The sequence below is a fragment of the Leuciscus leuciscus genome, assembly GCF_965113295.1.
Source record: "Leuciscus leuciscus genome assembly, chromosome: 23".
NCBI classification, from domain to species: domain Eukaryota; kingdom Metazoa; phylum Chordata; class Actinopteri; order Cypriniformes; family Leuciscidae; genus Leuciscus; species Leuciscus leuciscus.
Genome location: NC_138747.1, coordinates 27583526 through 27604178, shown reverse-complemented (window position 1 = coordinate 27604178; position 20653 = coordinate 27583526). Strand labels below are relative to the sequence as shown.

Sequence of the window (20653 nt, the reverse complement as noted above, 5' to 3'; positions counted from 1 at the left end):
TACAAATAAACTTGACTTGACTTGACTTAATTATTAGTGATAACTTATTTAGCAACTAGAAAGAACCAATAAATGACAGATAAACTTTATTCTATTTTGTTTAAATGAAACCTAAAATATTTAGTCTAAAATGCAAATATAACACAAAAACTAAAATTAGTTAAGTGAATTAAGGCGTCACAACATAATATATGGTATGGAAAAAGAATTTTTTTGTTAAAATTGGATTAAGATTGCATTTAGCTGTGTTATTAAATTACTAGTGTTTTTAAAGATGATCTTTTCAGTTGAGTGACAATGACTAGATCTGTTTGTCAAAAACAGCTATATAATTCCTTAACAAAATATGTTTTTTTAATAAAATAATCCAAAACACAGTTTCATGGTAGCTGCATATTAGTGGCTGGTAGATTTCCTCAATTTACTTCCCATTGGTTCGATTTTTTTTCCTTTTGGACTCTGGTTATTTTCCAAATCAAGAGCAAAATGAGCATTGCCACCATTCATTGGTCTGTCTATGCCAGGGTGAGGATTAGGAAAATTGGACTCACCTGTATCAAAGTCTGGAGGTGGGTGGCACGGCGAGATCAGACAGTGAGGAAAAAGAGAAAGAAAATTAGTCTCTTATTGTTCAGATTTGATCATTTTTCCAATTCGCTGCATGCATGCATTCATAAACAACTGTGCACAGTTCTGAATAAACCACATCCATTATCTTGGTAATGGACATTAGATCATTAACGGAGGCAAACTGCCCCGTCCAGATCCTAATTATCAATGCAAATACTCCCTGCGCTGTCACAAAATTATGATTGATGATCTCTCCATCACTGTGAGGTGTTTAGATCGATTTTAGAATTGGTTTCTGCCTTCACACACACAACTCCGATTCAATTAAACCTGCTTTTGTCTAGAAATGTGTTATCAATACTGGTATCTGTACAAAGACAAGCTGAGATAAAGATTCAGGGTCGCATGGAAAAGTCAGAGTTTCTGGCTCGGGTCTGTTGGCAGCGATGCCCTGCTGGCTAGCAGTGTGCTAGCAGATGGACGTTAGCGAGTGTGTGTGTGTGTCTTGAGGGCCAAATTCCCGCAGAGATCTGGACAGGGCAGGACATCATCCTTTATTGATATGGTGATGAAGCACTTTGAACAAAGGCACTGCAAACAAACAGATGTGAACATATGAAGCTGAAGCACAAACACATGAAGGTAGAGTCTTTCTTCTTGAATTATTATTGAACTAGCGGCCGAGTTCCTCAGACACGCTGACGTTTACGCGAACTGTCAGACGAGCACGAACATGACAGCGAAGGGCTTGAGTGAGAGGACAATATTATGACAGGAAGTGTGTCACTGCTTCAGAGGAAATAACTTTACCTGACACCTGATTCTCAGCAGAAAAACTTGTTTTATTTTAGGATTAATAATTCAGAAGTCACCTAGATCTGTCAAGTCAAATTAAACTGAGGATCTGAGGACGGAAGATTGTATGTGTTTGTGAAATAGTTGTTTTGTTCGTTTGATGTCTTGAAATAACGTCATATCACCCATTATGGAAAGAGGCAGTTAGAAGAAGAGGAGAAAGAGACATAAAGAAAGAGTGAGATGGTATCATGCGGACAGGAAAGATGGAGGATATGGAAAGATGTGTAAAATGAGGAAGGACACAGGAGAGAAAGCAGATGTTCTCACTCTTTGCTGTATGGTGGCGTGTTTGTGCTCCATCTCTCTCTTCTCCATAGCAGAATCTATGACCAGCTGATCCAACTGAAACACAAACGACATTGGGTTATAAAGCAGATTTTGTTTTATATCTATGACACTCATTTTACAATATATATATATACAGTATATAAGCTTTATTTTAGTTTTATAATATATACGTTTACCATAATTAATCATGTGAACAGTGCTTTCATGTGCAAAGCTCAATGCCAGTATTTTATGATATTGATAATGCGTGAAATAGCTAAAATGCAGAACTTAATGCTTTTTTTAATTGGTATTGCTCTTTGACACAGTAAGCAGTCAATGATTTTTTTATTATTAAACTTATTATATACATTTATTACTATGTATGATTATTTATCATTTTATTTTTAATTATAATTTTGTTTATTATTATTATTTTACATTTTAATTAATAATATATATATATATATATATATATATATATATATATATAAATATAAAATATTATAATGGCCTTGATTACATCACCAAAAATGCTGAGAAAGTTACTAAAGTCTAATAAAATTATTAAAATAAACCTTTCTTGCTTCAGAATAACATGCACTGATGAATCATGCACAGTAAGACATTTCAATTATTAAATAAATAGGGTGAATTTTAATTTCAGCTTGTCTTTAATGCTGCTAATCCTATGAGATCATCACAAATCACACTGTGCGACATGGATTTAATAAACTTGGGTACGACATGAATGTACGACTGTACGGTAATGACACCTAATGAATTGTAGGCTATGATGCAAGTTAGTATAGAAGTAAATCAAACAATTAGAGCAAGATAAATTGCACTTTGGCAATTGTGGTTTTTATGTGCACTGAAAAAAGTGGAGAGCGTGAAAGAGGAGAATACGGACACGGTCATGGCGAGGGAAAACAGGTGAACCTGGCATGCCAATTTTGCATATGGAGCTTAAGGAAAGTAGTTTTAAGTTTTAGAGCCATGTCGTGTTGATCAATACGCTCATGATGCATTTTATTGGCTAGTCAGTAGATGGTTGTAGCAGCAAACACACTGTGAGATGATCATGCTAAATTCCTGACACTGTCAGAAACCTATCACAGGCTCTCTTTGGTCTCAAGACTGTTTAAATCCACCATTTAAATCGCCACGAGTGGTCATCTTTCGTCTGGGACAGCCCAATGTGTACCGGGCATGAGCCTGTCTCAGACAGATTCATTGTGCCCGTCACCCTCAAGGATAGACATTATCCCTCATTTTCACTCATTAGGCCTGTGTTAATGTGGAGCCTGGGGCCCGTCAGCACATGCCCAGCATTAGGCGCAGGTGTCCCGGGACAGCAGGTGCACAGGGGCCCTAATGAGCGCGAGTTAATGAGATGTGCAGATCTCTCTCACCTCGGCGGCCAGCTTCTTCATGTAGGGGTCGATCTCGTCCAGGAGGTTGAAGCCCTGCTGGAACAGACTGTACTGAGCCTGCATGAACGACAGCATCTGTGGAGGAGAGAGAAAACCATCAACACACAAACTACGGAGAAGGAGAACGCTGGTTTAATGTGGTGTTTTTTTTAACCCACTCACCGAATCCAAAATCTCAAATTTCTTTTTGGCTTGAAGAACATTGATCTGAGAAAGATATCAAGAGAAGCACATATTAGCAGGTGCAAATACAAAGTATCTTGGGTTTCAAACTTACCACCTTTGGTTGCCAGCCCACTCAGCCATTTAGGTTCAAACTAGCCATTTTTGGCATGATTATTGTCCCATGAGGCGAGAGGACCCTGGTGAAGAACAGGCACCCTGAGACTTTCGGGGGCCCTGGCACACAATCCATTCTTGGCACTTGTAACCCATAACCAGCACATTTTTAGCCTTGTTCATTAATTTTATGTGATTACATATGACCCTGCTCCACACAGTGGCCATTAGAAACACTACAGCCAATTTTGTCCTGTTGTTCACATATTAAACATCCTTTTAAAACAGAAACTACCATTTCTCTACAGCAGTGTTTCCCAACCCTATTCCTGGAGGCACACCGAGGGTCCATTTACACTACACCGTTTTCAACAACGAAAAGTGAATGTGTTTTTGCCATTTATTTATACGACAGGGATTCAAAGTAAAAGAATTTGAAAACGATACCGTTATCATCTCAGTGTAAACTACAAAAACACAAATTTGTGAAAATGTTAACGGTGGTTTTTCGGGGGAAAACATGCGTTTTTAAGCATTTTTAGTCGTTTAAGTGGATCCATGTGAACGGGGATCGTTTTGACAACGTTTACTACATTGTTTTGATGTAAACTTACCCCAACACTACACATTGTCAACTCATCCTGATCAAACGCACCTGATTCAACTCCTGAGCTCATTAGTAGAGACTCCAAGACCTGAAATATACGGGTCAGACAAGAGAGGCATCCAAAATGTGCACTGTTGGTGTGTCTCCAGGCAGGAACAGGGATGGGAAACACTGCTCTATAGTAAATGAAAAATATACAAATTTTTTTTTTAAACCAAAACAGCCTTGGGCCACTTAACCAAAATAGTACAGCCATTACAGCAATCTTTGTCAACCAACCGAGTTCACTAAAAACAGAACATGGATGGTAACTAAAATGAGGAAAAACCATAAAATCACAGCCTTCGCAGGACACAAAGCCTGGAGAGTACAAAGTAGGTCGCGTTATGTTATGAAATGAGAGCTAATGATGGCCGAGTAAAGATGGGAAGACGCGGTCAGGTCCAATCCGTCAGACCGCTGCCGCGAGGACTGGAGGCTGGCAGCCATTTCCAAGTAAAAATAGCATCCAAGAAACTGGCATAGCTTTTATGGAGACAGAAAATTTAATGTTTGTGGCCTAAACACAGAGTTTGTGACTGGACTTTTTAAACGTTTTTTTTTTTTTTGTCCATACAATGAAAGTCAATGGGGTCCAAAAAACATTGGACCCCATTGAATTTCATTACACAAACAAAAACAGTTTAAACATTCTTCAAAAGGTTTGGAATGACATGAGGGTGAGTAAATGATGACAGAAGTTTTAATTTTTAGGTAAACCATTCCTTTAACATTTCCTTGTTTTCATCATTTTGGGGGATTTACAATTTTAGATGTTATTGATTTGTGAAATACCTGAAGCACGTAGTCGAGGGCGAGGTGTCGGAAGCACTTGCGGGTCGTGACGAGGGTGCTGGTGGCCTCCTCCACCTCATGGGGTTTGTTGCGAGGCGCCTGTGCGTTCTTCACCTGGGCGATTTCCATATCCTCCCGAACCTTATCGAACTGCTTCTTAGTCTCTTTAAACCTTCGAACATCCCTGCGTGGACACAAATGACAGGGTAAGACGCACACATCACAGAGGACAGGGAGAGTGGAAATGGAATAGAAATCAGAAACAAGGGCAGGAAAAAGAAGAAAGGACTCACTCCTTCACAAAATTGTGCAACTGTTGCTTTACGGATCTTTGGGCCTGGTCGAACAGGATCTGTGAAAGAATAGAAAAATATTGAGCGGGTTGAACAGTACTTTGCATTAAAATGGAGTCAGTGGAAATGAGCGGGATTTAGTGTGCCAGATGTTCCCTAATTGTTTGATATGATGTAGTGTGTCGTTTCTGACTTTAACTAACTTTAAGTGAACGAATCATTCCTTTTCCTTTCACTAAAACTTCTCCCTTTACTAAATTAAACTTGAAATTTCCCTTGTGAACAAACTGTATCGACTGAAGCATTTTGTTTCTGAATAAATCAACTGGGACATCTCATTGGTGAACAAAACGAATTATCATTCAGCCGTTCAGTTCAGCATGTGATTCAATCTGGTTTTCATTTCAAACTTGTGAGCGACTCAATGACTCATTTAAAACACTTGCTTGTCACCACACACTGGCATATGTACAATATAACCTGCAGAAAAAGCAAAAGTGAACAATTCTAACAGAACCTCAAGTCACTGGGATGAGTCAACCAGAACTATTGATGATGGGCTATATATAAACACTGCCATTTTGACATCAGTAAGATATATATTTTTTTGTTGTTATTGTTGACGAAATTAATACTTTTATTCAGCAATGACACATTAAATTGATGACGTTGTTCTTTTGAACTTTCTGTTCATTAAAGAATACTGAAAAAATGTATCAGTTTCCACCCAAAACTGTTTTCATCATCGATAATAATAAGAAATGTTTCTTGAGCATGAAATCATCATATCAGAATGATTTCTGAAGGATCATGTGACACTGAAGACTGGAGTAATGATGCTGAAAATTCAGCTTTGATGACAGGAATAAATTAAATACATACATAAATACATGCATATAAAATAGAAAACAATATTACTGCATTTTTGCTGCATTTTTACAGCATTTTTGATCAATTGATCAAATTATGACAAAACGCATCCTTTAGAGGGAGACCATTTTTGTGCCTTTTATCCAGCAACACTGGACACTAAAGGGCTTTAAAACGCATTAGGAAGGTCATTTTATAAGGGATCAATCAATAAAATTGGCCGTAGGTTAGCAGATCTTCAATCTTCCTCCTGCTGACCAACTGTTTATTTCCAGTTCACCTGCCTGTGACTTCTCAAGTGATCCTGAAGACTTTGATAGAGGGTGCACTACTCTCATATCACCAGCAGATGGCAGAGCAGTTGTAGATCTGTGTGTGTAAACCCAAAAGACTGCAGCACAGCCCAACACCATCTCACGGTCGCTCACGATCGCTCACGGTGGGTGACTGCAGGTCAAGGGTTAAATAGGTCAGAGATGCGTCGCAAAGGACGGGGAGCTGGGAATTAGACATCGGCATCATGCAGGCCATCACAGGCAAACACACTGACTACAGTCTGCACATGCTCATGGAATCAAACCCTGGGGGTCCTGCGAGGAAACCTCTGATGGAAGGTTGTAAGGATGAAGGCATGTCAGTGTGGATCATACATGATGTCAGCAGAACGGGGCTAGAGGAAAAGCTTTACGCTGCAATCATCTCGATTCCGGTCACAAGAGCAGCAGCTTTACGGCAGAGATAAGCTGCAACCGAAGAACATGTGACCGAGCGTGTCACATGGAACAGGAGGGCAACATGTCTTGAGGGTAAAGCTGGCACGTGAGAGAGGAAGAGAGAGTGCAGGGAAAAGGGGAAGCAGACAAGCTTTAGACTTTTGCATTTTAGTTCCGACAAATCCCAGCCTTTGCATTTTATAAAGGACTAGACTAGATTCAGCATTTTCTATTCATCCGCCTCAAATGGCCCAATTCTTTCATTAGTGATGCTTGACTACTGCTCATACTTTGGACCCAAGGGTTCTGCAAAATGTTCAAACCCATAAGTATACTCCAGTTTTTATGTGTACACTAAGGTTTGCATGACGGTAAATGAATCATCAGCCCAGCATGCACATACTGTACACACTAGAGCTGCACGATTTGGTGAAAATGTTCTTTCTTTTTTTTTTTCGGAAAAAAATTGTGATTTAAAATTCAAATCAAAAAAGGTTTGTTGTGTTTTGTGATGACTGAGGCCACACTTAATAAATATTTCATTTGAATTGTTCAAGTTTTTTTGTATACGAAATTGATATTTCGTTTGCTTTGAGGGATCCATTTTTTTTTGTCTGCTTGTTTATAAATTTCTATGTATTTATTTAGTTTCTTTAATATTATTTACCCAAAAGCATTTTAATTAGAGGTGCGCGTGTCTCTTTATGCTCACAATAAAGATCAAAGAGCGCCAGCGCCAGTAAATACACGCTAGTAAGTGTATAGACAAAGATATGGGTTTAACATTTTTATTAAATTTAGTTTTGAATGATTGTGCATCTTGCCCATCGTTCCGCAGGGATCCATGACTGAAGCTTGGAATAAAGGCCTGTTATTAAAAGGGCGTGGCATTTTCCTGATGTCCTTTATATCTTTTGCCGGGAATTATGGGAAATGTAGGTTTTGGTACAATATGTGTTTTCTTTCCTGTAGCTCAAACAGAAGAGCGTAGGCGCTTGCAACGCCAAGGTCATGGATTCGATTCCCAGGGAAAGCAAGAACTGATAAGAATGTAAAAATGTGTACCTTGAAATGCAATGCAAGTCGCTTTGGATAAAAGCGTCTGCCAAATGCATAAATGTTCATTTAAATGTAAATGTATTTGAGTCATTTGTTAATTTGTGCGTTTAAGCTTATTTTCATTATTGCTTTATGGTGAATGTGATTTCATATGTTTATAGAGTTTATTAAAACAAATTTCTTTAGGTTTCATGCACTGAATTTTGAATTGAGATCTTGTGAGACCCCTGTAATTATAAAATGGTTTGGTCTGTTTTGTTAAAAGGGCTTAATTTTAGTTTTGGTGAGGGATCCCTGAGAAACATCTGAGACCCAGAACTCAGTAATGTGCTAAAGTTACCGTTTCTTTTGTTTTGCTTCTGATTTTCTTCAGATGATATTAGTTAAAGTCTATTTAAAGAGTTCAGAGAGTGGCATCTGTGTTGAACACTGTTCAGCAGGGTAATTAACCAGCATGCTTTACCGAGCCCTTAATGACTCTACATTGCGGTCACATCTCTAGACGCTAGCATTGCACCTTTTCTTTCACATTCTCACTTCCTCTCCACTGTGTGAGATCCCTCTTTAATTGCATTTCACTTCATCATCTATCCTTGTTTTACCTCAGATTGTCTGTAGCGAGTGTGGAAGACCATGATAGCATCACCTCGGGTGACATTCTAAGAGAGACATCAAGAGGACGTCAAGAGATGAGTGACTGTAGGCGGAGAGAGAAACTGGGGAAGATTTGAATGAGCCTGAGCGAGTGTGTGTGTGAGATGAGGTTTAATCGTGGCCTGCAGCCCGGCCGTACATGTGTGCTAGCGCCCTTGAGAAAGCACAGGTCTTTTATGTAGCGCCAGACGCTAGCGCAGAGAGCTTAGGAGTCAGTGAAGCATCTCAGTCACAGACATGGAGAAGAGAGGAGATTCTGCAGTCAAACAAAAAAGAAGGATGAGTGAACGAGAGAGAAAAAACAAAGCGATGAATGGGTGGTTCTTCAACTTCAGGCACTTTTATGTACCAGGGGTTGATTTTTATTAAACAGACAGATTTTTCTTTGTTATATGAAGGTCACATTAAAACTTTTCATCATGCCTTTGTTATTTTTGATACTTTCCAAATGGTTTTTATGCTAGTTCTAGGCTTTCAGTAATAAAATACGAAATTCCATCTTATAACTATGAATTTAATTATATTCATATTAGATTTTCATATTCATATTATCTTTCACAAGCTAAACAAAGAGTGAAATAAATAAAACCTTTTTAAATTTTTACGGTTAATCTGAAATTGATTATTTTATAATATGAAAATTATTTATATACTTTTTCATCCCAGGTGTCATTTCCACCCCTGCAAACAATTAGTCACCAGTCTCTTTCACACATATAGTCTTTACTGGTAAATTATTGATAAATTATCATTAAGAGATCAAAAGATATTAAAAAAATACCGGTAACTCAGTTCTGGCAATTTCCTGGTATAAGAAGTTGTAACATTACCAGTAAATTATCGATATGATGCTGTGTGTGAACCAAAGACTCAAGATCACCGGTATAAGCACAGATGAGGTCAGAACGTGCTGACATATGAAGTTTGCTTTCGGCCAATCATAAAGCGCTGTCGGAGCCGCTGCTTTTAACTTTTTTTCTATGCAAACATGCGCTAGACGAATATCTGAACCAAGTGTGCCGCACGAGTCCTGAAAAGTGAAGCCAAAGCGTGTCGATCGCCCATAAACCCCGCCCTCTCCATGTAATCTAATGAGACGAGAGACAAACAATCAAATTACACTTCTAATAATTTTTCATTTTAGGTCGTTTTTATTCACACTGATGTAAGTTCAAGTGTTCGTAAAAACAAACAAAAAAAGGTTTGATTTTAGGAAAACGGGACGTCATGATTGACAGCCGAGATTGACAGCTTCTCTGAGTGAAGTAGTCACTGAGGCACCAAACAACTTTTTTTCTGGATTTTCTGGATGAGATTGGAGCTTTAACTTTAATTTCTGTCAACTGTTTATTTCACACCGACATAATGAGTTGTTCTGCAGTAACCGATTCTGCTGGAGTGTGAGTGGGGCCTTGATACTGATGTTTTGTAGTGGCTGTCTTGTCATCAGAAAAGCCCCCCAAAAAGAAAGAAAACCCAGCAGTGGACACGTTCCTGGATTGCATGAAGAGGAAAGTATGGGCTGTCAATCCTCCAAAGAAAACTTATCCAATATCCATATTAAAATATCCACGAACTTTTCCTACATTGCATAATTCCACCTATAGCAGCACCAATACCATCATCTCCCATTCGTTTCTGTGCTCCTATTGGTCAACGTCAGATGTGACGGGACCCGTCGTGGAGGACCCAAAAAAAGTAAACATGCTAGTTTTTCTGTCCGGACGCCGTAAAGCACTGCAGACACCCCAAAGATTCTTGCGTTTTATTGTGAATCTATGCTATTACGCAAACTGTAATTAAGTCAAATCATGTCAAAGTTGTGAAAATATTTATTGTGTGTAAAATGGTGGCTTTGAAACTAGCCATAGCAAGACAAATCGTTTTTTCCATGTCTTTTTCATCACTGCCATGTCAACACATGGTAGAAATGTTGATATTTCAAAAAAAGAAAAAAAAGGCTGAATGCTTGTTCATGCACGTCTTTAGACATTGTTAGTAAATGAAATAGAGAAAAGTTTGTTTTAAAAAAGAATTTTCTAAAAGTCTACAACAAAATGCCCATCTCTGAAAAAAACACCAATACAATACAACACATACAATAAAGGCGGCAGAGAATGGCTGCCCACAGAGAGCCAAACAGTCGCAACCAAATGTTCCAAACTGGCACGAGGAACATCAGATGGAAACCTCCTCTTCTGTGGAGCAGTGATGGCAGTGACACGCTTTAGAGACAGACAGCGTGTTCAGCTGCAAGCTGTTGGAAAGGTCCGTGTGCGGATGAACTGCCAGCTCAGCTTTTGACTTCCTGCATTAAAAAAACTGCTCCATACGAGACCACTTTACAGAGCCCAGCTGCCAAACGACTGGGCCATTCGTGAACTGTACAGTTGAATTAGTTTAATTTGAAAAATGTGTTGCAGAAAGCATGCTGGGACATCACAGGAAGAGAACGAGATCAATAACGCCGGTCAATGGGTTCTGTGTTGCTTTCAAGTGGAAAGAAAGTAAACTGGGTTTCAGACCCTCAGTTGTGGTAAAGCAAAAATGAAAATCTTGAAACAATAAAAGAGTATTACCCGATTCTTACTTCTGGAAATGGGAATGTTACATAATACAGCAAAAGGGGGGGTTTGGGAGATTTTAGCAGGAAGTTGCTCTCACAAGAAACTAGGAATGGCAGTTAAAGTTGTATTACAGCTAGAACTGGTAACTTTGACTGCTTGCATCTTCACATTCAACCAGATACTGTAAAGAAATGTTCATAACATGTTTGAAACACTTCATAACAGTTATGAAAACTTGTGTGGAAGCTTCTAATGCCCTGTTTACACCTGGTATTAAGATGTGTTTTGGTTGATCGGATCACAAGTGGACGAGGGAGACACATTCCCGTTCACAGCTGGTGTTTTAATCCGTCTCTTTTATCCACTTTCAACCCCTTCTGTCCTGATTTCTTCGAGGTGAGGGTCTATAGGCGGGTAAATGTATGGGCTTTTTTAAATCTTTTGATCTAATGGACAAAATAAGTTTGCACAATTTACATATGAATGCACCCACAGCTTTAGTTTCTGCTCTGACAGCCGCAAGATCAGCCGAACGCTGTGAGTGTGTGTTAGAAATCAGGAATGATGGAGAACATTGTGCTTGGTACATTTTTTTGTCTTCAAACCAAACTTAGGTCTCCAGCCGACAAACTTTAATTCCCATAATGTTTACGCATTAGGTCAGTAGGCAGAGTCTTTTGTGGCTGTTCGAACACATTCGATCGCATGAGCGTTTACACTACGAAATCAATCCGGTCAAATGCGTTTTCAACTACCTCTGGAAGTGGACAAGATCAAAACCTTTTAAACCCCGTTTACACCTGTATTTAGAGTCGTCCACTTGTGATCCGATCGACCAAAAGACATCTTAATACCAGGTGTAAACCGGGACTGAAAGTGTTTGCATCCAGAGTTGGTATTATTATTATTATAGGGAGATACGAGGGTCCGTGACTCCATTGGAAAACACGTAACGGCTAACTTGGATCACGTGTGCCTTGATAACCAATCACATTACAGCCTTGACGTCACTAGTCATAATTGTGCAACAGTCAATCACTGTTTGCGGATCATTTTTAAATGAATGAGAAGTGCCGTAAACTGAATCATACCTGTCGCACAGTTGTTCGTGACTTCTCTTATAAAACAGCACTTTTTTCGTTGTATACTCTAAAAATAGATCAATCCAAAATGAATGTTTAAGAGCAAACATGTTGAAGAGCCGATGGGCTGTCGATTCATTAAATAAGCTATTTTCTCATAAAAAAAAAAAAAACCGGCTCGTCTCCTCTCCTGCGTACCACAGAGTTAACAGGCGTTATGCTTTTTTCGGTTGCAGGCTTGCCTTCAAGATAATAATCTATCATTAGGAACTTTTACTAAAAACCTAAGGCATTTCTCAATACCAAGTCCTGCAAGTTTGGTCTTGCATCCTTGGTAGTTTGGGCTTGGCAAGATAGACTCAGAAGAAAACTGGACTTCCAAATAAACAATAATTACAGTACATTAATATTACAGTGAGCAGAACTCACAAAAGCCAACAAACTTGCTGCAATACGTCTTGAGGCATCAAATTTGATGTGCGCATATTCAAAAGTGTGTGACATAAAGGAATCTGTCAGGCTATCAGTATAACAGCACAGCTTCTGCGGGCATGTGTTATCACCTCTAAAATCGCAGAAAACACATCACGTTCTCTCATTACTTCTCTTTCTATGGCCTCTTTAATACTGTCCCCTGCCAAATAGATAATATCAGTAATTACACTCAGTCGGGAGGTAGTGAGGCGTCACTTCGACAAGTTGGTTCAATTCATGACTGTCTGGATTCTAACAACTCAATAAGCTGTAAAAGAGGGACATATTAACACTGCCTGATTAAAAGACACACAGGTCTTCAGTCAATAACTGTAATTACTATAGATTTACGTCTTCCAAACAATTTATTGCTACACTACAAAAAAACAACAACTAAAAAACACCATCTATAGAGACAGTGATTCGCAGCATCCAGGGATTTGGCAGCGATGGGCGTCCTGGATTTATGAGACAGATTATCTACATCCCAGAGTGAAATGGCCAGACTTCAGATTTATAGAGTGACAGGTTAACTGCTTTGACCCTGGTAAAACAGGAGAGAGCAGGAACAAGAGGAGTGAATTAAAGTAATATTCTTTTCAGCACACAGGCTTTATCTGTCATTCCTCCCATAGACAGACACCTTTTCTGGGTGGCACAAGGATAAACAGAGGAGAACCACTTCCTGTGCTGAGACACAAACATCTCTAACAATCAAGCAGGAACCATGCCAGACATACAACATATTCAAACACTTATTACTGGTGATAAATATTACCTACCATGAATGTGAAATGTGCATTATTATTTATTTAAATGATATCAACATTATTCATTTATGAAAATTTTTTACAATATTTTACAAACTCAATTGTATGCAGGAAAAAATAACAAATTTGTAAAATAATTTTTTACTATTTAACAACCACAAATTTATTTTAAAACACTTAAAGTGTATGCATTGACGCCCCCTCAGCCGGACCGAGTGGCAGAAGAGCTGCTGAGGGACTGGATTTAAGATAAGATAAGATTGGCTTTATTGTCCCGAAGGAAATTTGTCTTGGACACATACAATACTGCGGTTTAAATACAAATGACATACGACATGCATACAATACATACAACATCCTATCAACATATCACACACAATATACAATACATACATAAGTTCTAAACCAACTAAATTACACACTGCCCATCGTGCAACCCACCTATGATCACTATAATAAAATAAATTTTTATTTTATTTTATTTAAACACCAACTTTAATTGAAAACACGAGTAAAACAAACGATTATCAGTTTAAACTAAAGGATGGACTTGATATAGTCTTCCTTACAACTTACCAAAGATCCAGTGATCCATGGATATTGACATACAGCCAGGAATCGTGTTTCCTGACATTTATATTTGCCTGATTTCGACGCCGGGGAAATACATAAAGCAAATTTGCCTGTGAACGCTTTATATAAATACAATATAGGTAGGTCTGAATCCATGTGATCTCTTATATCGATGTTATATATATCGTCCAGCCTTAAAACTTGTAGTTTTTTAGTCAGTGTTTATTATATATATTACTATTATTAAATAAATATTTAATTGGTGAGTCGTCAATACAATAAATAGGGTATGATTTTACCCCTAAATGCAGCATACCCTGGAAATCCAGAGTTCTCGCGAGAGCACAAGTTGTATTTGCTCAGCGAGTTACTCTGGCGTCGAGTAATGATGCTCATTAAATATGCCCTTGTATCCGAGCTGCACCAATCACATCGGGTTATCTGATATAGGCGGGCCAGAGGCGAGATGACGACAGCGCTGTGATGTCGAAGTCATTAGTAAACATTGCAAGATGGCTATGGATGAACACCAGTTGTTTGAAACGGCTTTGGCCGCTATAATGAATGAGTTAGACTTGGCTTTTTATCTAAAAGAGGAACAGAAGACGCCGCTCGAATCGTTCCTTTGCAAGAAGGGCGTTTTTGCTGTTTTGCCGACCGGATACGGCAAGAGTCTAATCTACCAGTTAGCTCCGCTGGTAGCTAAGCGTATGGGGCTAGTTGTGATTGGTCGTAGTGTTATCCAATTCCATGCAGTGAGATTTTCAAATGCATGCTTGGTGCCGCCCCTCGAGCTGGCCGATTTTCATTGATCGACACCAGGCCATTAATCTTTCAGATTTAAGTCTGGATTTCCAGGCTAGCATATTGACACCAAATGATAACTGTAAATCCAGTCTGGTGTCCAGTTGTTTATGAATTGCAGCGATATATTTGCTTCTCTGTTCTGTAGCTTTCGGCAGTCTGTAAAAATATACCTCAGATTCCTTGTCAAATCTAGTTGTACAGTCAATCACAAAGCTCTTTCCCGTTTTAGATGTGTTTTGTGTGTTTTTCGCGGAATTCACGCTGAAAACAAATGCTGCCGCTCAGTCTTTTTGCCACTCGGTGACGTCACACGCATAACCTCTATTATGCTGCTGCTGCTTCTTTTTTTTTTACTGTATGGAATTCAAACAGTATGCAGTTTTCCAAAACTGAAGAGTCACTGGTGAGCCTTTGTACTTTGTACTGATAATTTGGATCTTGGATACAAGCACTTTTATTTTTTTTTGCTGGTTGTTTTGTAATGCCAATTGAGTGAAGTGACAAAAGTTTCCGCCAAATTTTTGTAAACATGTTCTTTTGAGGGTTTGACCTAGATGTGTTTCTGGTAAAGTCCAGGAATCCAATGTTCACCACAGTCATGTGTAACAAAAGCGGTTTATCACAAGAATAAACCAGTCTAATTAACCATAAAAGCAGCGAGAACAGAGGAAACATCCGACTGTTCGGAGACTGCTGATGCTACAAGCAGGAAGGGATCAGTCGTCTTTGGACTGATAATTAAAAAAGCTGCAAGTCCTTTATACCACAGCCCTGGTATTTCCTCTTCCTTTAAAAGTGAATGTGGCTGTGGTAACAGGAGACATGTAGGGCTTTACACACTGATTGCCACACTCTCTGTTTTCAATTACATTGAACCTCAAGAACAGGAAAACACCCCAAAAGTCTTGAGTGATGACGTACTCGGCCTCAGATTAACCAATAAATGTGATCAGACACCTGCTGAAATGAACGAGACATGGTTTCAAATGTACAAACCATTTTACATTGAGCTGTGGTGCTCATGCGACCAATGCAAATTCAAATCTGGCTTGCAACATTTCCAATTCCCATTTCACCTAAAAGGTTCCTGAACATTTCCTGTCCTTATTATACTCTCTTGTAACTCTCAAAAATGTACCAACCTGTGAAGCAGGAGGCTCTTTATGACTCTGCAGACGGCTTTTGGGTGGCATGTGGAAAAAATCAGCCACATATGATGTGAAACACACCGTGTAAAGAGATCCACGTTCTCTGGTTTGAGTTACGCCCCACGGCACGTGTAATATGGTTTCATAATAAAAACACCCATGAGAGAGCTAGGTTATGGCAACATATGATGAATCATTATGGGCCCTGACTGAAATGTGTATGTGTGTGTTTTATTATGGGACATGTGGCCATGCCGAGCGAGCCTGGGGAAATGTGTCTTACCATGTGATAGTTGACGATTTCCTGAAGGCTCTCTCCACACTTTTCAAGACATTCCTGAAATGAAGCAAATAACCGAAAAATCAACACAGCTCATGAAGGTCTGACTATTATCTGAGTCATTTGACTCGGATCATTTAGAAATAAATACTTGTCTGGGAAACTTACTGAGATCATCTCCTCCTTTTTGCAGTGGTGAGACAAGTCTCGAATGCCATTGACGAAGAGTTTATTAGCACTGACGTACACACGACCCGCTTCGATCATACCACTGCATAACTTCACCAGCTGATGGACAGAGAGACAGAAAACACTGTTTATATGCCAAAACTTTGGCCATGACTGTAGTACACACATTTTTTTTACTTTGCGTACTCTGTATGCACAGCCCACACATGTGCTTATTGCATATGCTAAGTGTTCGTGTCAAAAATTATTTCTTTATTTCTTCAACAATAAAAAACTGGAGGGCTTGAATTGAATTTATCATTTGGGAATCGGCTTCATTGTGATAAGTGGTCATTTGGGTCTATTCTTTTGATGCCAAAACATAATTGCTTTAGGTATCAAGCAAAAACACTAAAACATTTTTATATATAAGGCTGAAATGAAGTTAATATAGAATCATCATGGTTGGTCACTGATCAAACTTAAACATCTGCTGGATTGATTGCAGTCATGCTGTTGTTCTCACTGATTCGGTTTGGGATGATACCATTGAATACAACCAGTTAAAGTCCCCCTGTGGTGAAAATCAAGCTTTCAATGTTGTTTATACGTCTATGTGGTGTTTTTAATTTGCTTTAAGACAAACCATGTGTAAGTTCATAAGTCGACACCATTGCTGAGTATTTTCTCCTTAAAACTGCAGTGAACCAAAGACAGTCTCAAAAACACGGTTTGAAATCGCTGGTGTTTCTGACGTCACAAACTACCTTGTAACCAATCAGATCAACGTGTGATCCTCAACGAGTGGATCTCTGAGCTGAGTGAGTGAGTGGAGGCGGGGCTCATTTGCATATTCATAGAACCGCGTATACTAAATGAGGATAAAATTATTGACTACAGTGGAACTTCAAATAAAAATTAGCAAAATGTGCTGATTTCATGCAATTTTAAAGCTCAAGAAACACAAAAGCTTTGGGACATACTACTTCGTCATAATTGAGTCTTTAACGGACGCTCTGTCGCAATTAAATTTAATTTCCTAATTTCCAAATTAATTGTTTTGGAGAGAAAAGCAGAAGCATGTTGATCTGCCAGTCATGTGTCTTTCATTCGGAGAACCCTCATGTTTGCAATGATGCATTTAAAAGTTAATGGCCAAACGCAACGTTACTAAAGTTCACAATGCTGTTTTAAATTAAACATAATGTGGATAACATTTAATAAATATGTTTTCGTCAGGTTAGATAGGCTACTGATTATTAATCACTCATACCCCTTTGTCTTAACCGCTCTACTAAACCGTCGGTCTCGTGACATCTGTCGTGTTTGTAGTTTTTAACACTTTTTACTCGTGCTTGTAGTTCTAATCGAGTCCTCGTCCACAGCGCAATGGGTTTTGGGCAATATTAGCGGGACAATATTTGGATTCTAACCGGAAAAAGTAGACCAGCCGGGTATCTTTGGAATATTCTTTTCAACACACTACGATTTGGGACACACTAACTCTGATTTTGAATACTATTTAGGACGGATAGTATGCAAATTCGAACGCAGCAATAGACTTGCAAAAGAACATCAGCAAGCATGGCTTCTGCAAGCAACTATGGCGTGATAGTAGGCCATTTTGTAGGCCAAAACGCGGAAGTTAGTATTTTAGCACTTCCGTTTCCATTGGGTTTTTTGAATGGGGTTTTGGTTAAATGGCTGAAATAAGGTCAGTGGTGAACACAAGCTCGAGACACGTTCACGTTTTATTCTACGACATAAAATACATCAGTAATACCCCACTCATGATTTTTTTAAGCTGTTGCGTGTCTTGAAAAAGGCGGTTGCTAACAAGTGGCTAGATGGGATTACAGAGGCTGTCGAGGAGATTAAACGTCATCACGACGAACAGGTAAAACCGCTTTACAGCCTCGTTACGCTTATAATTGTGCTCTTATAAACTATTCTAACTCAAACATTCTGGGAAAATGTTTTTAAAAATTGAAAGAGTTGTCGGAAGCTTAGCGATGGTGATGTTGAACTCGTGGGACCGTGGCGTAGATCGTTTATAGCCTACCTTTAGCTTTTTACTTCTGGCGACTGCATTTAGGCTTCAAAACTCATAAAAGTTGTGTTCATCTGTGATAATTATCTTGATGGACAAAACGTGCAAGTATCATAAACGTTTGTTGATCACAGAGCTTGTTTTTAGCGATAATTCCAAAAGCCTATGGGAAAATCCTATTGGGTTTTTGTTGAGGGAACCAGTGCGATGCTAACAGCCGTTTGGCCTACAAAGTGACGTCAGACCTGCATCACACTATTCTCTCCTCCATATTCTTCTTTTTCACAGACAACTTGGATTGTAAGCTTTCCGTGGGCTACAATTTTTAAAAAGAAGAAATCCAGTCTTGCATGATCTACTGCATCACTTATCGCGTGTGTTTAGTTGTAAAAAGTAGTTTGTAGACCAGACAGAGTTGTTTGTGATGCTTCCTATTGAAATGTTGTGTAATGTGTGATCCAGTCTCCGATCCGTTGTGTAATGTGCACACAACAGCAACTAAATGCTACCCCAGGCAGTTGTGTAGAGTCAGGAGAACAGCGATCCGAAGACTTTGAAGATCGTGTAGTGTGTTCACGGCATTAGCATGCTAAAAGTCTCACAGTGATTGTTAGCATGCTATAAGCAAACAGATATATATATATATATATATATATATATATATATTGTTAGTGTAGTGTATGTACACACAAAAGCCTCTTTGGTCTAGCTTTTATTTGAGCATCTTACACTAATTCTGTGCTAATTAAAAGTCTGGGGCTTTTCATATTGCAAAAAACTTGCAATAATAGGCAGACGTTGCCCTTGTATGCAGATTTGGAAGCTTCTAATAATACCCTGAAGCAGCTGAGAGCTACAAGACTGCAGTTTCCTGAAGCAAATGTTCAGCATCCTAATGCTAAATAGGTTTCTCCCTCAATCTCCATTAATCCTGTATGGCGTACGAGCTGGGATTTAGCTCAGCGCACATTTGTTATGCTGTTTTATCCATGCACTAATGCGCTAGTCCTTAGTTAGCTCAGCATTCAGAAGGCCTCAAACCAACATCTCAATTAAATGAGGCGACACTGATCAAATGAAATGGAAGTTGCGTCCCAAATGACAAACTATACACTATGCACATAACCATCTAGTGTACTATGTGAGATTTTTATGTTTTTTTTTTTGGTTATCCAGCATCTGAGTCTGACAGCCCTTCCCCCTCCTGCAACAGTTGAGTGCATGAAGCGTCCAACATGCCACACTTTGATTTTCGGGTTAAATAAGCGGATCATTCGGGTATTTAAATTACACTTCTTTTGGGAATTTTCAATGCTCACACATTACATGCTCACACTATTTATACAACAAAATGGCACAGAATAGTGCATAAGTATGCCAATTGGGATACACCTGAAGTTAATCTTTTTTTATTTTTTCTCTTTATTGAGAAAGCAAGAAAAAGTGATGTTACATGCATAAGAACTCTAGAGACTAAAAGAGGTAGAACAAAAAAAAAAAAACACCCTTCAAAACAGAAAAACATAATATTAAAAGAAATTCAATATAAATATGCAGTAAAAAAAAAAAAAGTTACAAATATATATATTTTTAAATCATAGCGTACATTCAGTCCAGTTCTTCAGGGACCATGTTCTCCACAAAACTTAAAAAAGGCTGCCAAATGGTAAAAAATCTCCTAGCTGATCCTTTCATAGAATATCAGATTTTGTTGCCAACTGTATATCATACATGACATCCTTAATACAATGTCCATATGTTGGAGGGAAAGAGTCTTTCCATTTATACTAAATTAGCCTTCTGGCAAGAAGAGAACAAAAAATGATATCCTGACTAATTAATCCATTGCAGTTGGTATTGTTGGAGCAACACATTGATCAAACATTTTAGAAAAAGTCTCAAAGATCAAACCCCAGTAATTCAATATCTTCAGTCATGACCAGAATCTGAGCCAATCTATCCTTAGACCAATGGAGGCGATGTGCAGTTTTGGACTGGATGACCGTATGCCTGAGACTAACAGAGGATGAATATATTCTTTGGATTGATTCATGCCATGTATCATCTGATATTTGCTCTTCCATTTCTTTTTCACACCTGAAATTATATCAAATAGATTTTATTCATACCTTATCTAGCTTGGCTTCTATTTCCACAACATCAGTCTCCACTTCATCGATATTCGCCCTGCAAAGACACAAGAAAAACACATTATTCATTAGATGATAGATTTAATCACAGTCATTTCCGATTGGTGATATCAAAAGGACAAGCAAAAAGTTTTTGGGGACTCA

General features: G+C 38.6%; 1 protein-coding gene across 1 annotated transcript in view; it reads right to left on the bottom strand.

Moving 5' to 3' along the window:
- Positions 1 to 20653, bottom strand: part of acap3b (ArfGAP with coiled-coil, ankyrin repeat and PH domains 3b) — an 87057-nt gene that overhangs the window by 30243 nt on the left and 36161 nt on the right. Inside the window, exons 2-10 of the mRNA XM_082156603.1 lie at positions 20489 to 20546; positions 16310 to 16429; positions 16145 to 16198; positions 5145 to 5203; positions 4852 to 5035; positions 3294 to 3338; positions 3111 to 3206; positions 1696 to 1770; positions 552 to 563 (exon numbers count right to left, since the gene is read on the bottom strand). Of these exons, the coding sequence (XP_082012729.1) occupies positions 552 to 563; positions 1696 to 1770; positions 3111 to 3206; positions 3294 to 3338; positions 4852 to 5035; positions 5145 to 5203; positions 16145 to 16198; positions 16310 to 16429; positions 20489 to 20546 (703 nt within the window). The remainder of the gene's footprint in view (positions 1 to 551; positions 564 to 1695; positions 1771 to 3110; positions 3207 to 3293; positions 3339 to 4851; positions 5036 to 5144; positions 5204 to 16144; positions 16199 to 16309; positions 16430 to 20488; positions 20547 to 20653) is intronic.